This window comes from Phoenix dactylifera, chromosome 17, assembly GCF_051530095.1.
Source record: "Phoenix dactylifera cultivar Ajwa chromosome 17, Ajwa_hap1_PhDact_Kaust_v1.1, whole genome shotgun sequence".
NCBI classification, from domain to species: domain Eukaryota; kingdom Viridiplantae; phylum Streptophyta; class Magnoliopsida; order Arecales; family Arecaceae; genus Phoenix; species Phoenix dactylifera.
The window spans coordinates 16,767,328-16,785,595 of NC_143206.1; the positions used below are offsets into that span (position 1 = coordinate 16,767,328).

The following is an 18,268-nucleotide window of genomic DNA, read 5'->3' on the forward strand; positions in this document are numbered from 1 at the left end:
GAAGGGCCAAAAAGCACTTTGTAGCCATCCAAAGATACAACATAGGTGTTTGGTAAAATATTCGAAAATAACAGCTTTTTGAAAGAAATTTTATTTTAGAGCTTCTCCAAAAAAGCACTTTTAGGCTCCATCAGAAAGTTATTTTGAGTTATAAATTTTTCTCTTTTGGAACCAAAATACTCAAGATAAAATATAATAATTACAAATAATAATAATAATAATAATAATATATAATAATAATAATTATAATATTTTATATATTTATTATTGTATTATATTATAAATATAATATAATATTACATTATATTATAATACATTGATATATTATGTTATATAATATCAAATTATGTTATATTATTATGCTATAGTATGCAATATTATATTACTATATTATAATAATATTATATTATATTATAGTAATATTATACTATATTATATATTTATATATTAATATATATTATATTTTATTATGCTATGTTGTATAATATTAATGCAATTTGCTTTATAGTCATTTTGTCATACGAAAAATATTTTCTCAGTTTATCTACCAAATACAGATTAAAGTCTCACAACAATTTAAAAATTTAGTTACCAGACAGCACATAGCTTTTTATAAAAACTTTATTTCAAAAAATTGTACTTTCGAAAGCTCTACCGCCAACAATTCTGCCAAACGGAGCCTAAACCTCAAAAGAAATGAATCAGAAAAATGTTAATTAATTCTGCGGTGATTTCTTCACCCTCTCCTCTAAGCCTTGGTTAATTAAAGATGGTGGCCGCCCTCACAACCTCAATTTCAGAGCTTCCTAGCTCCTAATGCATCTCTAAAATACCGACACAAGTCTACTCTTCTCAAGGCCATCATCTCACTCGGAATGATTTTGTTCCCGGCATCAATGATGACCAAGCAGGCGGCTGTGATTCATGTAAATGTTGACTCTGAATGCTATGTCTCCTCTACTTCGGGCATTCCCCACTTCATGGGTACTTCCACATTGGAGACAAAATCTTCATCGCCAAGATCAAGGTTGAAGAGGCCGTTCCCGCTTGAATGGCTTGGGGAGCCTCCTTCACCCTCGCGGGTCTCCTCTCCTCTCCCTCCAGAGACAGACTCATCTCCTGATAGGAAAAAATAAGTCTCAAGTCTAAGTCTTGACCTAAAATGTGAAAAAAGATAATCCAAAAATAAGTCCAAGTCTGAATTGATTATCTGGGAGACCAGACCCCTATCAAAACTTGGAGAACTATGGCTTGCTTTGCGCGGCAGGATTCTTACAATATTCAGATAAACATTAGTTTACCAAAAACTTCCGACAAATTCAATGCCACAAGTTAAGGATAGAGAACTAACGAAGCTCATCATCTACTTCCAAATAACTCACCATCTCACAACCATGTTTGCAATTTCATTTACCAAATTGCTACTAGTTGTCATATAAACAAAAGCAACCACAATATCGTTACCACCATATCGTTATGTGTTATACATGGGCATTATGGGGCACCATTCTTCGATGACCCTGATGAATAGATTGCACTCCCTTCTAAACCCAATAGGCAGATCCCCTTTCAAGTGGAAGATCAAAAGAGCACCCACCAAATGAGTATAGTTTTAGCTCTTCTCACTTTTCTTCTTCCAAAAGGTCCTAGCTGAGCCTCTACATTAAAAGAAAAAAAGAAAGAATGCCCTCAGATATTTTTACAAAGAAACTAGATCCAAGTATTGCATATCATAACAATAAACCAAACATTGTTTCACAGAATCTTGCCTTTAAGGGAAAAAACCAATTTCTTATGACACATCCTTTTACAGTATCCAGCATTCCTTCAGCTACCATTGCCGAATAAAGAGTTCCAGTCTAGTGTGACTTTCTGAAATTTTGACCAGTCCTCTACACTCAATTATAGCAAGCACAACTGGCTTCAAATTCCATGCTAGACCATGTGAGAAACTCGAAGCTGTATGAGTCAGCATTTTCAATATGGCAGGCTTTCTTTTAGAGATAGTGAAGTTCAAAGACTCATGACCTAAATTCTGGCTTCTTAAGATCCTGAAGTGCAGGGGCCACAGTTACATGCATCATAGACATAACTATTCTTTAGCTATAAAAAGGTTAACCATTTTCTTTCATCAACTAATCAGGAACTGAATGTTGATGCGAAAAGTATGGCTTAAACCTATATCATAGATGGTATTATGGACTTTGAAAGGGCTAACCCACCTCAACCCACCTCATGAAAGTGCCGATTCCCTTTTTTAACTCACAAGGAACTGAATGAAAATGGAGACGTGTTACCAATTAACAGCCTATTACATGCATTAGATAAGAATTGACAAACTAAAATCCAATTTTACTCTCCTTTGATGCATAAATTTGATTCCATTTTACTCATGATGTCAACATAGATAGCAGTCTTCCCCTCTCCTTCTCTAGGGATTTAAACAATAACACCACATGGCCACACTCATCATCCATCTCGGAATCATCTCTCTTATACCGTCATCTATGTAAACTCTTACATATTTCCAAGGATTATAATAATCATAACCTCAGTTATGCTTAGTCTTGTTGCCGATGACTAATATACTTTCCCTTATAATTATATTGGTGTGCATTAACCACACAGCACTGTATAAGCATATTCCCTTCATTCACCCTTCCATGAATCTTGCCAGCCATCCCCTACTATCTTTGAGTTGAAAAAACCTGTACAAATGTCAGCTCATGATTTTTCAAATTTCTTCATTACCTAACTCCCCTTCTTCATTTTCTACTAAGAGTGCCCTTCAATACCAATCCTTCAATAAAAAAGATGAACATAGAGGAAAATGAAGGCCAGAGGTCACCCCACAACCCCAAGCATACTTCGGGTCAAACCATCCAAAAGATGATCAAACAAAAAACCAAGAACCAAAAAGTACACCCTAGAAACAAAGTATCTGGTTCACGATCACTAGCTATAGAGCTCTAGTTCTAATCCCAGGGACGAGCCATTTCCAGGGCTACATCCCCTGTTTTATACCAAAATGATAGCAGCAGCAGCAGCAGCAATAGGAGCAACAACAGTAGTAGTTGAAGCAGTAGCAGTAGCAATATTAGGAGTAGCTGCAGCAGCTGTAGAAATCATGCTAGCAACAGCAGCAGCAATAGTAGTAGTCGGAGATTCTATCGACCTCCTTCTCTCTCCCTCTCTCCTTCTGTTTTTCTTTTTGGTTTCTATTGGAGTTACAGTTGATGTTATTGAGAGTTTTTGGATCTTTTCTTGTGATTGATGATGCATTAATTTTTATATTGGCTTCTGTTCTGCTTTTTAGCTTGAGTTGGATTGAGAATATAAAAATGTGCTTGAATCAGATAGAATATAAAAATGTGTTTGAAGCAGGCATATAGATTGGGGGATTTTTTAGTTTTACCTTGACTTCAATTCTTTTTGTTGTCTGTATTTTCTTTGTTTTAGGAAAATGAAAAAAATCAATCTCCTACTTTTTTTTCTCTTGTATTATGCTTTGTTTTTCACAATTTTTATATTGTAGTAACATAGTAGTATCATTACTTTAATCATAGTAGTAAGTAGTAACATACTAGTGTTACTACTATTGTCGTAATAGTAGCACCATGTAAACTTAATATGATTTCTGTATGTTGCTAAGACAACCATGGCATTATGTTCTATAAGTTTAGAATGAACAATAAAATTGCGATAGTTTTTGAAGTGTCATGTTAAGTAGAACTCATGACTAATTATTACCATTGTACCTTCAGATCATGTTATACGGATGGTTTATTGGGACTAAGTGACTAACACAATTTTTAATCAAAAATTAAAATATATGAAGATATATTATTTGGAAATTTTGTACAAAATACCTCACCTGGGTAGTCACCTCATCACATAGGCTATCGTCTAAGCTTTAGGAGGGTCCATCGCCTAGGGTCGCCTAGGCTATTTGAGAACTATGCTTTCTTGTTAATCATCTAGAACTTTTAAAATCCAAAACATGACACATGGAAAAGTGAAAAATCAAAACGAAGAAACGAAGCAGAATAGTAGAACTGATTATACATAGGAAACTCAAAACATATTTAGTAACTGATGCAACATAATTTGGACATTCTTTTCCCCTGACCTGATAAAGGACCCCATAACGTACTACAAAAACTTCCTTCAACTTCTAATCCTACTAAAACAAATCCTCAGCAACTATTTTTTGACATAAATTCCCAAACCTATGTTTGTTAGAAGTCTTATGACCGATAACACTAGATAAGCATCAGGGTATCTAAAATGTCATCCATTATTTGCATAACAGTAAAAATGACAATATCATAGTTTAATACAAACAATAAATTTTGTGAAGTGATTTTCATAGGAATGTTCTGATTTCGCAATCCAGAGGAAAAAATAAATCCGTGACTCTAAAAGGTTGGACAACAAAAAAAAGGTCATGATCACTTAAACATGATAACAAAAGACAAGGCCCTATGGGTCATATGTCAGACAGGCAGCAGTAAAAGAGTTAGAACTATCTCAAAAACTTGAGCATATACCATAAAACATTTGGAAGTCATGTAAGTTCCAATAAAATTATTTTCATCTCTAAGCACATTATAGGAGGCTGGACAGCAGATACATCAAGATCTGGATTTCAAATCCCAGAAACGACCTCTAAGATCCCTATCAACCGCTCCCAGATCTGAAATTCCCAGTGATTAATCTCAGATATTCATATAAAATAAATATCAAGTATAGAAACATGAATTTGTAGTACAGAACACAAAACAGCCAGGTCTAATCTTACTTCACAGAACAACCACATTAAAAGGCAGTAAAATTTTGCCATAAAGCAAAACACAGGGATTAACGAGACTAATATATATCAGCAAAGATTCTTCAATAGATCTGAAACAATTTCACTGATGCACTCGGAGAACAATTAGTAGGCATTCATCATCCAAAAAAAGTTGCATGAATCCAGAGTTCTATACCTCTCCTGAATCAATCATCCGTGGATATACATAAAGAACCCTAATTGTCCAAGAATATCTTCCTTCTCCTACCTACCAAATACCAATAAAAGGTAACCGGGAGAGAAGGGAATGCCCTAAGTAACCAACCTCAATGAACGTAACCACATGAACGTCAGATCCACATCAGATGCCGACCGCAGGGCCGGCAGAGGCAGCGGCTCCGCCGAGGAAGGAAAGGAACCCGGAGGCGGCGGCGCCGGGCTCTTGGTCGTCGAGGAAGAGGTCCTCGGGCACCCGGAAGGCCCCGTGGATGGCGACAATGGCAACGCCGACCATAAGGGCGGAGATGAGGAGGGATCCGACGGAGGTAAGGAAGATGACAAGGATGGTGAGGAGGACGAGGGCGCAGAGGGTTTCACGGTCGGAGAAGGTGCGGCCGAGGATGACGAGCGGGGGATCAGCGGGACGGAAGAGGTAGAGGAAGCACCAGGCGGCAAGGAGGGAGAGGAGGACAAAGAGGGAGAAGGGGTGGGAGAGGAGGGAGAGGGCGAGGACGGCGGCGAGCAGGGCGAGGTAGTTGACGCGGAAGTAGGCGAGGTTCTTGCGGACGCGGGAGGCGGCGTCGGCGAGGGAGTCCGGCCGGGAGAAGGCGGAGCGGTCGATGAGCTCCGACCAGGGTCGGCGGTTGGCGAGGGAGCGGCGGATGGAGTCGGATAGGCGGGAGAGGAAGCGGCGGGAGGCCGGGGTGGAGATCGGGGCAGTGGCATCGGCGCCGGCGGCGGATCGGCCGGCGGAGAGGGGGAGGATGGGCGGCGACGCGGAGGAGGCCATGAGACTAGAAGGTGACTCTGGTTTTGACTTGGAGAGCGAGAAGGAAGCGGTTTTGGACTCGTTAAAGGATCTATCATACCCACGCATAATGGATTTCGATTGGTTCGAATCTAGAATGCAGCAGTGTCAATTTTGTCCAGCTCACAGTTTTTTTTTTTGCCTAATCTGTTTTTCATCTATCGCGAGTCGATCCCTATTTATTTCACATTCATGACTTTATCTTCTACTCATCTAATATTTTGGAGGCAGAAATCTTGTTATAGAGACAGAAATCTTGTACGAGATAGCTCATTGAAGGGGATCTAAATACTAGTTTTTTTTTTCCCCATTGATCTACTATCATAAGGAAGAGGAAGAAATCAAATCACCAAAATGGCTCAGATTATGAAGTGGTCCATGAAACTGATTTAGATTCTGACTGAAATCAGTTTTATTTTTGGTGCTATCTCTAGGAGAAATGGACTCTTCCAATTCCATCCGTGCAATTAGAGCTCCCATCAATCCCAAATATGCTGTACCTTGACTGCAGAGGAGAATAGTTCATCGGTTGTTCCAATTACAAAAGTGGAGATTGAGAATAATCTAGGAGAATTGCCTTCTGATAGAGCCTTCGGTCTCTATAAGTTGGTAGCAAAAATCTTATTCAATCCAATAAGCCAAAAAGCTGATGTCAAGAAGAGCAGGGGTCCTTTGTGCATTGTAGAAATATTGCTGATACTGTATGCTGGCACAAGAAATGATGCATACCATGGGCTCGTTTGGTTCGCGGGAAGCAGATTCCTAGGAAGAGGATGCCTGAAAAAATATTTTTAGTGTGTTTGGTTAACCATGGAAAAGTGACAGATTTTTAGAGTGCTTATGTTTGGTTGACCATCCGCTTTTCTAGGAAAGTTATACGTAATTCCTATTATACTCTTAATAAAAATTAGGTCTTTAATGCTTCTTTAATACTGAAGAGTCTTTTTGGAAAAAAAAAAATAAAGGTGGAGTGATTTCCGTCTCATGGAAAAGTAACTTTCTCATGTTTCTCATGGAAAAGACTTTTCCATGAAATGCGGGAATCATATTCTCATAAAATACAAATTTTCTATCTCTTTTTTTTGAAAACTCCAACCAAACAAAAAGCATCCCATTACTTTCCCATTGACCACAGTTTCCCTTCTTTTTTTTCCCGCGAACCAAACGAGCCGTATGGGAAAAGCTTTGACTGGTGATCTGAGAGGAATATAGAGAGAGCCTATAATAGCAGTCATTAGGTTTATCTTATGGCGGTCCTTCATAATTTTGGTTTTCGTAATCAACTTATTAGATCGAGAGTGCATTACTAATTCTATCTTCTCTGCCATTGTTGGTGCTTCTTGTTGCTGGTTTACATCTCCTCTTACACTTTGCCGAGGATGCCCGCTCTCCTCATACATGTTTAGTTTGTGGGTCTGAAATGCTTTTTGGACAACGAAATGCTGTTTGGAATGGTTCCTTGAGAGTTTATCAGCTATGAAACGATGATCCAGGGGAATCTTATCCATTTTTCTGCTGATGATAATGTAAGGGCCGGTCCATTGACCGGCTTGAAAAGCTGCACAGGCCTAACATCCCTGCATGAATCCCAGAGCAAGAAGAAAAAAAAAAAAAAGAGCACACATGCTGGGCGCATGAGATGGAAGAAGAGGACTCCCAAAAGAAGTCCGCCTCTTCTTCACGATTCTGTCGGAAGATGAGTCCTAGGGCTCGCCGGACTCCGGTAAAAATCCTAGCATTTCATCTATCAAAAGAACCCCTCCTTTCTTCCTCAAATCATCTCGCCCAAACTCCAATCAATCGCCAACCAAATCCCTCATTTTTTTTAATTTTCCGTTGAGCGTTCTGAGCGAGCTATTATCAATTAGTCGTCAGAACGAAGCAATCAAGTACAATGCCTTTTCCTTATTCATCTCCTAATCTCTTGGCAGCTTCATCGGCCCGATTGCCATCGACAAGTTGCCGGATTAGATGCCCTATTTTTGTTTCCCCTATTTTGATTTTTTTCTGCCAGCTCCATCGTGATTTGAGGCTGAGACCCTCGCTAGAGCTATAATCAAGCTCTTAGCGGCCCCAATAAACATGGGTACAGCTAAGGCTGCAAATGGATCGGGTCGACCTGTGACCCGACCCGTGTAGATTCGATCCGATCCGAATTTTAGGATCCGCAAGGTCTAGATCGGGTTCTAAAATTGGATCCGAATCATTTTCTGGGTCGCGTCTGGGTTTATCAAACGGATCCGAATGGACCCGAAGAGAGAGAGGAAAAGCAAAAGAGAATTTTTTTTTTTTTTTTTTGGTGTGGGTTGTGGTTGGTCAGCGTGGGAGGATGGCAAGTTAGTTCACAGAATCCAAAGGAACGTAGGCCCGTCAGGATTCTCTCTCGATCTATTACACTGTTGATACCTCTGGTGTCTCGGTAGCTGCCTCTTTTTTTTTTTTTTTCCTTCTGTTTTTTGGTTTTTGTTTCTTTTAACTTTTGAAGGGAGAAAGTGAGGGAACACTGCAACTGAATATGGGTCATGTGCCAGTTTTCTGTAATGGAATTGGATTTTGGAAGAAGGTCTGGGATTTTTTTTGTCCTCGTGAGAGGGGAGCTGGGAGACACCAAGTTCCGTCCAATCAGTCATATAGATAAAAAATAGTGTGATATGAAATTTGGCTTGTAGACCGACTTAGTTAGTAAGTCATGGGTCATCTGTTCTGACTGGAGCTCAATTGCAAGTCTTTCAAGTCATGGGTCACCCAGCACCTCATAATTATGATATGACCAAATTAGATTTGCCCAATTTTTTTCCCAAAAGCGGACCCGATCGGACCCGAACCCGATCCGAACCCGACTCAGACCCGGACCCGACCCGAACCCGACTCAGATCCGACCCGACCCGACCCGCTCTTCAACCGGGTCGGGTCCAGGTCCAAAATTGGAAGCCGAACAAAAAATCGGGTCGGATCGGGGTCACCTAGGACCCGACCCAACCCGACCCATTTGCACCTCTAGGTACAGCTCCATCACCGACCAATGGGTTGAGTAGCTTCTCTTTTTCCTATTTAGGCTGACCTTTAACATCGGTTTCCTTTCTTTCTTTTCCTTCATCATTGGTCATTGTGGTTGTTGTTACCACTGTGATCTTCACCGGAGTCCAGGTGGACATCGGCCATCACCTTCAGCCACCTTGAGGTTCCTTCATCTAGTTCAAACAAGGCCACCCTCCCCCTTTTTTCTTCTCTCCTCCTCCTACTCTCCTCTCTCCTTTAGTCTTTCTCTATGCTTTCTCTCTTTCTCTTTCTAGATAGCTTATGGACCAGTGGAGGATTTAGATATCTAGGTAAAACCAGGTTGATCGGTTGATCCTTGGAGGGCTTCCAAGCTTGTATTGCGTGACTAAAGGCTCTAAAGCGATATTGCACAACTAGAGATCCCGCCGACATTCTGTGACCATCTCCTCGTTCATCTATAATATTCCAATATTAACTATGGTTATTTGTGATTCATCTGAGGATGAGACTTGATCCCGCAGAAAAACAATTATCTTGGCAAGAAGGTATTGAACAGAGCACTTTACCCCTAATTTGTAGATCAAGAAGTAGATTGGTATTCGCTGCATTTGAGTTGGTCGCTAATAAAAATAAGAATTTTTCAACACAATCATCCACATGATTATAAAAAAAATTTGTAAATAGTCTTTCTCTATGCTTTCTCTCTCTCTTTCTAGATAGCTTATGGACCAGTGAAGGATTCAGATATCTAGGTAGAACCATGTTGATCCTGGGAGGGCTTCCAAGCTAGTATTGCATGACTAGAGGCCCTAAAGCGGTATTGCACAACTAGAGATCCCGGCCGACATTCTGTGACCGTCTACTCGTCCATCTATAATATTTCAATATTAACGATGGTTATTTGTGATTGATCTAAGGATGAAACTTGATCCCGCAGAGAAACAAAAGGTATTGAACAGAACACTTTACCCCCAATTTGTAGATCAAGAAGTAGATTGGTATTCGCTGCATTTGAGTTGGTCGCTAATACAAATAAGAATTTCTCAACACAATCATCCACATGATTATAAAAAAATTTGTAAATAGATGTATTATACATTTATGATTAAAATAAATAATCTGCATTATCATCATTTGCAAGATTGCGAGTATTCTATATATGCTGGTATGTGTATTATGTGCTGATAATTTGATGATTGATGTCGCTTAGTCTAACTCTGTATGAAGCTTACTAATTGATTCTTAATATAGCAATCACACATAGTGCAAATAGATTAAGAAAAAAAAATCATGGTTTTAATATAATTATATGTTGGGGAATAGGCGGAGTCTAGACTGATCCGCTATACAAGAAACGTGGTGTGTCAGTCGTGGGCTAACATATAGTATTATGGCTGCCGGCCTTGGGCGCCGGAGCATGGTCGGCTCTTTCAAGAGTCCCATCTCCGTTTCAGCCCATCTGTCCCTCCGGGATTGGAATATGAAATCGGCATTCCCATTGGATCTGGAATCTGGCGATACTCGGGTGCTCCATTTTTTAGCCACAAAGTTTATCTCCAGACTTCAATTATATTTCCGAGAGGACTAATGGCGGACTGGAATTCCGGAAATGGCGTCAACTGCTCTTTGCTGACACGATCTCCTTCGTCAAATCTATGCTTTGCTCTGCCCCTCTCCATGTTCTTTCTAATTCGGCTGTTACTTTTCAAGAGAAGATTTGTTGATCCTTCTCATGGGGCCGTAAAACTAATCAAAGAAGTCCTTCAGCTGCTGGCTTGGAAGATTGCTTGCCGACCCAAGAGCTATGGAGAAAGGACATGTGAGGAGTCGCATTGACGTATATTTAGTTCCATATTGATTATTTGCCGAAAAATTTTCGAGTATTTATACAGAATTAAGTAATCCAAAAAATATTTTTTAGTTAGCTTTTTTTTTTGGATGAGGTCCCAAATTATTATAAATAGTATCAGAGCGAACTCAGCCCATAGCCTATGTGGATTAGAGAATACTGCAGCATGAGTTTATAAAAGCTGACCACAAGCCGATCGTGGTGCTTGTAATTAGATTTAACTAGATTTGAACTTTTGGGTGTTACCCAGCTTGGATAATGATGTTTCGCAATCATGGCCCAAATTCTCCATGGCATAAAGTGGTCTCTTCCGAATATAACTCAAAGGTGAGTGGACAAGCTATCACCTTACTCGGTCTGCTTGCACTACTTGGAAAAATATCTGCGTCTCGGTGGATATTGGATAATGGTGAGTCTGTTACTTTGCTGTGAAGCTCATGGTTATCTAATATTCCACTTGACAGATCACCTTTGACGTTTAATCTGGGAAAATGGGCGAATCTATCGACTAAAAACAGAAAATGGAACGATGCTTGCTAATTTGCTATGGAGATGGTTGAAGCCATTGCTTCCAATCCAATCTCTGTTAATCCGTGTGCTAATTGATTGGTGCGGGTCGAGTCAAATATTCTAAAATCAGGTTGCGTGACTTCATTACCTCTCCTTCCCATAACATGAATGATGGTATAGCTCTTAAGTGATTGTTGAAAGCTCAGATTTGTCGGAATAGGTTTTCTCATAGATCCCTCTTAGCTCATTGTGATCCCATGTCTAATTCTTTGTATTGTGACTGCTGTAAGGGGAGGAAGACATTAATCATATCGGATGCCATTGTGATCTTGCAAAACAAACCTGGCATATTCTTAATCACAAGCTTAACCTGAATCAATCTTTCAGGACAGTATGACTGATGATTGAGTTTGGAGCATTATTTGTTATAATGGTTGACTACTTAGAAGGAATACGAGAGTTTTCGCGGTAAGCGCAGTATTGCACATGAAATTACCATCTATGTTATCAAGCATGCTAAAGAACTTATTCGAGCAACATATGATGATACTTCCAATGATGCCTCAAGGCTTTGGCGACCTTCATGCTCTTCGAGCGCTCCCTCTAAAAGGGACTGGAGCTGGAAGGGCACCTGTTATTTGCTAAATCTGTCTCATTGCACAGTTACGAAAGCTGAACTAAGAGCTGCATGGGAGAGGCTTGCATGGGAGAGGCTACGAACTACTGTCATCTTTAGCCTAATGCAACTTAGGTTGAGGGTGATCCCTCCTTCATTGGATTCAAACTTCTCACTTGCAAACACAGCCATACTCATCCATTATTAGTAGATATTTAACCATTCATCCGTTATTTTTAGGAAGCTAGGGGTTGGGAGGGTTGGTGAGCAGGAATTCCCTTCCCGAATCAACTACCTTGGGAAAAAGATATCACCTTGAATGAATTCTTACATGTAAAGCAACAGTTTTTCCCTTGGAAAGGATACATACAAGATGACAAGGAAAGTTGGTGCTCCAAATGGCCTTCTACATCAATAGATGAGCCCCTTTTCCAGACTTTCGTACTTTATTAAGATTCAAAATCAACAATAGAACTACTAGAAGCCAAGAATATAATCCTAACTTGCCTAATAATGCGTAAGTTAGGCTTTGCTTCAAAGAAAAAGCTTGTTGAAGCTTAATGGGGAAGAGATATGTGCTGTATTCAAAAGGACAGAACAGAATGAGTTGCATGAAATGGAGGCCATTGTGCAATGGATATGCCCAAATTCCGTCTTTTCCAAACCAAGGATTCTTTCTGAGTGCGTGCGGAACAGCACATCCTAACTCATCCACCAATTGAAAGTACAGAATTATCTGATTAGCCTAATTTATAGGATAATGATGAATAAACCTAGATTATCGGTTTTAAAGAACAAGCAAACTTCCTCATGTGCAGAATCTGAAACAGATGAATAAGTTTCATTAGTTGATAAAGGGAATATGGAGTCAGGAGATGGTATTAGAACAGATAGGTTGGTCATCATTCAAAGACCTCGAGTTCTCTGCTCCAAATTCCTAATAGAAAGAGAAAATTCTACTTTTTCACAGTATAAAACTCTCCCATGTAAGAATCAGTGTAAGCAACCTATTGAGTTTTGACTTATCTTAGTGGACCTCAAGTTCACTGTTATATAACCAAGTTTTGCATGCATAGAGGGGTTTCTAGTAATACAAGCTCCTTTTCATGGCTTCTAGTTTTGTTCCAGACGTATGGGGATGGATCAATAACCTTTCTCCAATCACCCAATGGAACACAAATTTCAGATCTCTTTGCATCTGTACGACAACATCAACACATCCCTCCATGAATCTCTCAGTCACCAAAAGCTCCCAGCGCCAAAACACATATGTCTCCTTCTCCATCTATGCATATTTTAATATGCCAATCTCCCTCTGGACATCCAGTCCTATTCACCTGAAAACCAAAACTCAGCCTTCCTTGGAAGAAGAAGATGTTCTCCATCTCTTCTTTGATATCATCAATAGTGTTCTCATGTACGGCCCCAATAAGAAATCCTCTTTGAGATTCCCTGCAGTACAAATTATAGATGAATTCAGAGATGTGTTCAATATTGCATTCCTCACTCTTGCTTTCCTTATCTGCATCTATGAAGCCCCTAACAACCTTCGCCGAGGATGCCTGGACACTTTGAGGATCCAATTAGCAAGCTCAAGATCCAGAGAAGCATCAAAGCTTCTTGTGCGAATCCTTGGATCCAATCTTGAAGAGCAATGGATGAGATCACTAAACCTTGCTGTAACGAACTGGATTCTAGAGTTTCAAGCCTCCAATCACTCGTTTAAAACACCTTCACCCCTGTTTTCACATGCCTTCTCTGCAAGTGGGCTATGGAAAGTACAATTATATTGCCCAATCATAGCCATGAGCATCGATGATCCTGGCACTACAACACAGGATGAACGTCTGCTCTTTTCTCTGAAGTACCAACAACTTGAAGGCGTCATCCAACTTGCTTACAAGGTCATATTCCGGGAGAGCTGGATTGATGTGGTGGTGACTGTGGACAACATAAGGTTAGTGTGCTATTATATCAATTCAAATCAAACATGTATCTATGAATGCACTGACAAGCATCATCTGGCTCTAAATAACCCCATGACAATACTCTTTACATCCATGTCATTCATTGGCTGCAGTCAGTAAACAAACTAGGAAAATCCTGAGAATCCATCCTGAACATGTTCACAAAGTCAACAACTAGACTATAATGTCGAACATGCATACTATCCAGCTCAACCGCATATCTCTGAAGTTTTTAGTTTATCTAATAAGTGATAATTCAACTAGAAGCACCCTTACTCATTTCATTGATGCCAGATGCGACGTGAACCCACTGGTATCTGAAACTCTAATGGCTGAACGAGGCTATGGATCTAAGGAGAAACACTTTCCATCTCGTATAGCTTTGCAACTCACTCCAATGCTGCAGTCTGATGTGTTGTCGGTTTCATTAAGTAAATCTTCTGACAATCCTACTCATGAAGTTAGCCTCGAGAAGGCCCTTGAAGGCTCATTTGATCCCCCAAATTCTTATTTCGGTTTCAAAGTCTCAGCCACAGAAACCGTAACTATGAGCATGAAACCATGGAAATTTGAGCAATCAGCATATGGAGATAGTGCGACTTTGAATTGGTTTCTTCATGATGCGGTGAAAGGAAGAGAAGTGTTCTCCTCCAGGCCTTCAAAGTTTGAATTACTTCAACCAAGAGCATGGTTTAGAGACCGTGACTCAAGTGCCTCCAGGCCTTTTACAAAACAAGGAGGGGTGATCTTTGCAGGTGATGAGTATGGAGAGAGTGTGAAGTGGAAGGTGTGTGGAAGAGCTTTAGGGAAGAAAATGGAGTGGGAAATCAAAGGCTGGATTTGGTTAACCTACTGGCCCAACAAACAGAGAACCTTTTATAGTGAAACAAGGAGGTTAGAGTTCAGAGAATTACTCTACCTTCCCCTTCAAAAGTAGCATGAGATTAGGATTTATGCCACTCATACAAAGTAAGATTGTGTTGCTGCCATGTAAATTTGTGCTTGGCCAATGATCTGTATGATTGTAATATGTAAACTATGAATTTATACAATTCTATTCTTGTTAAACACCTAATTATCTATGTTAAGACAAACAAATTCCCAAAACTTGTGGTGTTAGGTGATCCTATTGCTCCACCAGCACAAGCATACATCAGCCCTAAATCTTCCGACTTACAGTTACGTGACAAGATTTGCCTTATTCTATAAGCTAGAGTAGAAAGGCATACCATATTCTACTAAGACTTTAAGCATATGGAAGGCTCTCTGTCAAAGAGAGAGCCCTTATTTATTTATTACCAATGGATTTGTTTCTACGCCAGGGAAGATTATTCATTTGTTCTCCTAGCTCATATAACATTTGAAGAGCTGGTTAACAACCGTTCAGCTAAGAAAGCTGACAAACAAGGACATAGAAGTGGATGGGTAGTGCTACTATGAGACTGGAGACATGATACTACAGATATGAATTTATTCTACTATATATCCCTCAAGCTTCCGAGTGAATCTTCATAAAGCTCCCCATTTCTGTGACTCCACGTTACACATGCCATGCTCTTGTCAACAAAATTGGATGAACAGTAATTGACTAATTGGAGAACTCATCGGCTCTTACAAGCTTTTCATAATGTGAGCCAAGCAACCATCAGAAAAATATTAAACTACGACCCGTGCATGACTGCTAATGGAACCTTTAACAAAAACGAAAGAAGAAGAACTGAGCTTTCTGCCTAGAGAATTTAAGTAATGTTTTTGACCATTCATGCCTTTTTCTATATTAAATATATTATTTAGCGGCATATAGACTTATAGAGATTACATGAAGCCAACATCATGACAAAACACTCAAGCTAACTAATGCATAAATTGTGATCCCCCAGATTTTATACCAAAATATAACCAAATCATTTTTTCCAATGTTTTTGACATTAAGATTGACTAACAAAATAAAGCAATGATAAAACTACTGAAGATAAAGATACTTGCAACCAAACATGTCCTGCAGATTCCACTAACTCAGTGTGAGTAATGAAAATAGAATCATCAGAAAATGATACTTTACCATAATCACAAAGACAATCAGCTGAAATAGAAATCATGCAGAATCCAGTATTTAAGTATTTAGTAACACCACTAGTTCAGATAAAGATGACCACGATACTGGCAACTTGATGTTCTTCCAAGTAGATATGATCAACAGTAAAATATCACAGTAAACTGACCAAACCAACTAAAGTCTCAAGTTCATAATAGACATTTTGTTCATAGCATATGCATTCCAGCAGATGAATGTAACAGACCAGGCAAGCACAGAACCTAGAAAGTAGAACCATTCCACCCAAAGTTTGAACCCTGCAAAGTAGAAAAAAATAAAGCCATCAATACCTTAACTAAAATGTTATGTTCCAGAACTACTCTTACTAGCAAGAAGTAAATACTTCAAAACTAGAACTAATGGTGATAAACATGGGTCATAATACTAAGAATATCTAAACAGTGAGTGGTTATTTACATGATTTACTGCTGATGTAAAGCATGCAAACATTGTGCATATTCTTGAGTTTGGTGGACCTAAAAGAAAAGAAATTGCAATGAGAAAAACAATTAACCAGTAATGACCCATCTTAGGGTCAGATTGAAAAGTTCAGATGGCTCGCCTTTGTGTCATAAAACTTGAGAAAGAACCGTGACTTGGGAACAGACAGCTTTGTTTCTAAAATTAATGCAATAGCAGCACTCAGTTTCTTGTTTACATCAGGATTCAGGCCACCAATCGAAACCAATTCACCATATGCGGTTGGCTGTTCAGTACCTCCAAATGACATTGGTACTGATCCTTTCAGTACTATCATCACGTACTGTCAACAGACGAAAAACAAAAGTAAATTAATATGTTACTATGGTGACCAAAAGAACTAAGTTCCTCAGGCAACTTAAATTCAAAACCCAACTAACCTTACTGAGGAATACAAGAAATCAAGATAATAACATGCAATAAAATAGCTTAGGAAAAACAATGCAGAAACTAGTTTGAAGCAACAATATTCCATATTTCTGTGATTACAGACAACGAGGTAGTAAGTTCGACAAAAGATATAAAATGAAGGTTCATATTTCCGCAGGGCATCAGATTAGTACTTAAGTCAACATATAAAAAATATGAGGGGATTTACATCTCCACTTCCCTCACTCTACTCTACCTTGACCTGCTAATATAAGTTACCCCAGCAATGATCGTAACCAGTAAGAACCAGTCGTTAATTAGACTGGACATTAAAAACTCGATGACAACCTTCTATGGTACCCCCCAAGATAATGGAATAGAAAAAAAAAAAAATATGTGGAGATGCAATTCCCCAGATAATAAATTGAACTTCATAATACAAAAATCTCCAATGCACACGGAAGTCTATCACGGAAAACACCGAAACTAATAGTAAACAGAAAATTAACTAAGACAAATAAAAAGATCGCGTTTTGAAAAAACAAAATCCGGTCTTCAGCTCATAAAATTAGGGCAGTAACCCTAGCCAGATAACAACCCTAAAAAAAAGTTCTATTGCATAGAGAAATCAGCTTATTCTTATACGAATCGAATCTAACTGACTTTCAAATAGTAAAATGTTGACAAACCAGAAGAAAATTAGATTAAGAAGTACACTGAAGGACTTACTGACAGGATGACAAGACATAATAGAAAATCGCTTACAACCTAAAGCAAGTTATTGTCTTTCATATCAGAGCAGTTTAAATGGATCAAGAAACGGAAAACCCACAAAAAAAATAAAGAGATGGCGGATGGAGAAGAGATGATACTAAGAAACGAAGGGAGGGTAGAGAGGGGTTTAGAAGAGGGGAACCGACGGCTTCGGGTTTGCCGATGAGCTTGGCGACAGTCTTGGTGGCCTCCGAGAGGATGGCGGAGGTGTCGATTCCGTCCAAGCTGACATTGGTAGAAAGATTGAGGCACGGCATCTCTGCAACCCTCCGCTACTCTGTTCGTCGGCCCTTCACTGGTCTCTCTGCCACGATATCCTCCGTAGCGCCCGCTTTTCTCAAGTGGGGCTGCAAACGGATCGGGTCGGACCGGGGACAGGGGACCTGACCCGGTTTTATAATTGGATCAAGATTTTGGACTTGGCCCAAATCTATTAGCCGATCAAATTGGGTCGGGTCCAGTTGATAGAGGGAAGTTATATTCGGACTAGATCGGGGCATAAACTAGATTACCCAAAATGTTCGGATTCAGATAACGACCGGATCGGATCGAGCTAACAGTCATGCACCTAGCTCTAAAATATCATATCTGATAATTAACTTGACCTTGAATGGTCAAGAACTTTTTTTATCAAAGTAATTGGTCATTCCTAACTCTACAAACTACGATTATAAAAGTAGATATCTGGAAATACTTAAAGACATTGTAAATAAGAATTTACAGAAATAAATAATGAAATATAAATGTTTAAATATACTCAAATAAAAATAGATGAGAGGAGTTGTAATT

At 39.3% G+C, this 18,268-nt stretch overlaps 3 protein-coding genes across 6 annotated transcripts; 1 reads left to right on the forward strand and 2 right to left on the reverse strand.

The window, feature by feature from the left end:
* Positions 1 to 534: 534 nt before the first annotated feature.
* Positions 535 to 5,840, reverse strand: LOC103696438 (PRA1 family protein B3-like). Of its 3 annotated transcripts, none has more exons than XM_089928211.1 (2): positions 5,118 to 5,840; positions 535 to 1,119 (listed from the first exon to the last, which is right to left on the reverse strand). In XM_089928211.1, exon 1 carries the CDS (start codon positions 5,799 to 5,801, stop codon positions 5,154 to 5,156), a length of 648 nt encoding a protein of 215 aa, XP_089784337.1. In that variant the 5' UTR covers positions 5,802 to 5,840; the 3' UTR covers positions 535 to 1,119; positions 5,118 to 5,153. The 3 variants fall into 3 exon arrangements, with proteins under 3 accessions (XP_089784337.1, XP_089784336.1, XP_089784338.1); XM_089928210.1 differs by lacking the exon at positions 535 to 1,119 and adding an exon at positions 1,385 to 1,658; XM_089928212.1 differs by lacking the exon at positions 535 to 1,119 and adding an exon at positions 3,445 to 4,696.
* Positions 5,841 to 12,805: 6,965 nt separating this feature from the next.
* On the forward strand, positions 12,806 to 14,827 carry LOC103696439 (uncharacterized). The gene is made up of 2 exons (XM_008778067.5): positions 12,806 to 13,751; positions 14,056 to 14,827. Exons 1-2 carry the CDS (start codon positions 12,901 to 12,903, stop codon positions 14,696 to 14,698), a joined length of 1,494 nt encoding a protein of 497 aa, XP_008776289.3. The 5' UTR covers positions 12,806 to 12,900; the 3' UTR covers positions 14,699 to 14,827.
* A 1,018-nt stretch (positions 14,828 to 15,845) lies between these two features.
* Positions 15,846 to 17,823, reverse strand: LOC103696432 (uncharacterized). 2 transcript variants are annotated; one of them, XM_026800890.4, is made up of 4 exons: positions 17,626 to 17,823; positions 16,419 to 16,619; positions 16,274 to 16,332; positions 15,846 to 16,113 (listed from the first exon to the last, which is right to left on the reverse strand). In XM_026800890.4, the coding sequence occupies exons 1-3, from the start codon at positions 17,734 to 17,736 to the stop codon at positions 16,279 to 16,281; spliced, it is 366 nt and encodes a 121-aa protein (XP_026656691.1). In that variant the 5' UTR covers positions 17,737 to 17,823; the 3' UTR covers positions 15,846 to 16,113; positions 16,274 to 16,278. The 2 variants fall into 2 exon arrangements, with proteins under 2 accessions (XP_026656691.1, XP_008776280.1); XM_008778058.6 differs by lacking the exon at positions 16,274 to 16,332 and having other exon boundaries at positions 17,626 to 17,812.
* Between the last annotated feature and the right edge of the window lie 445 nt (positions 17,824 to 18,268).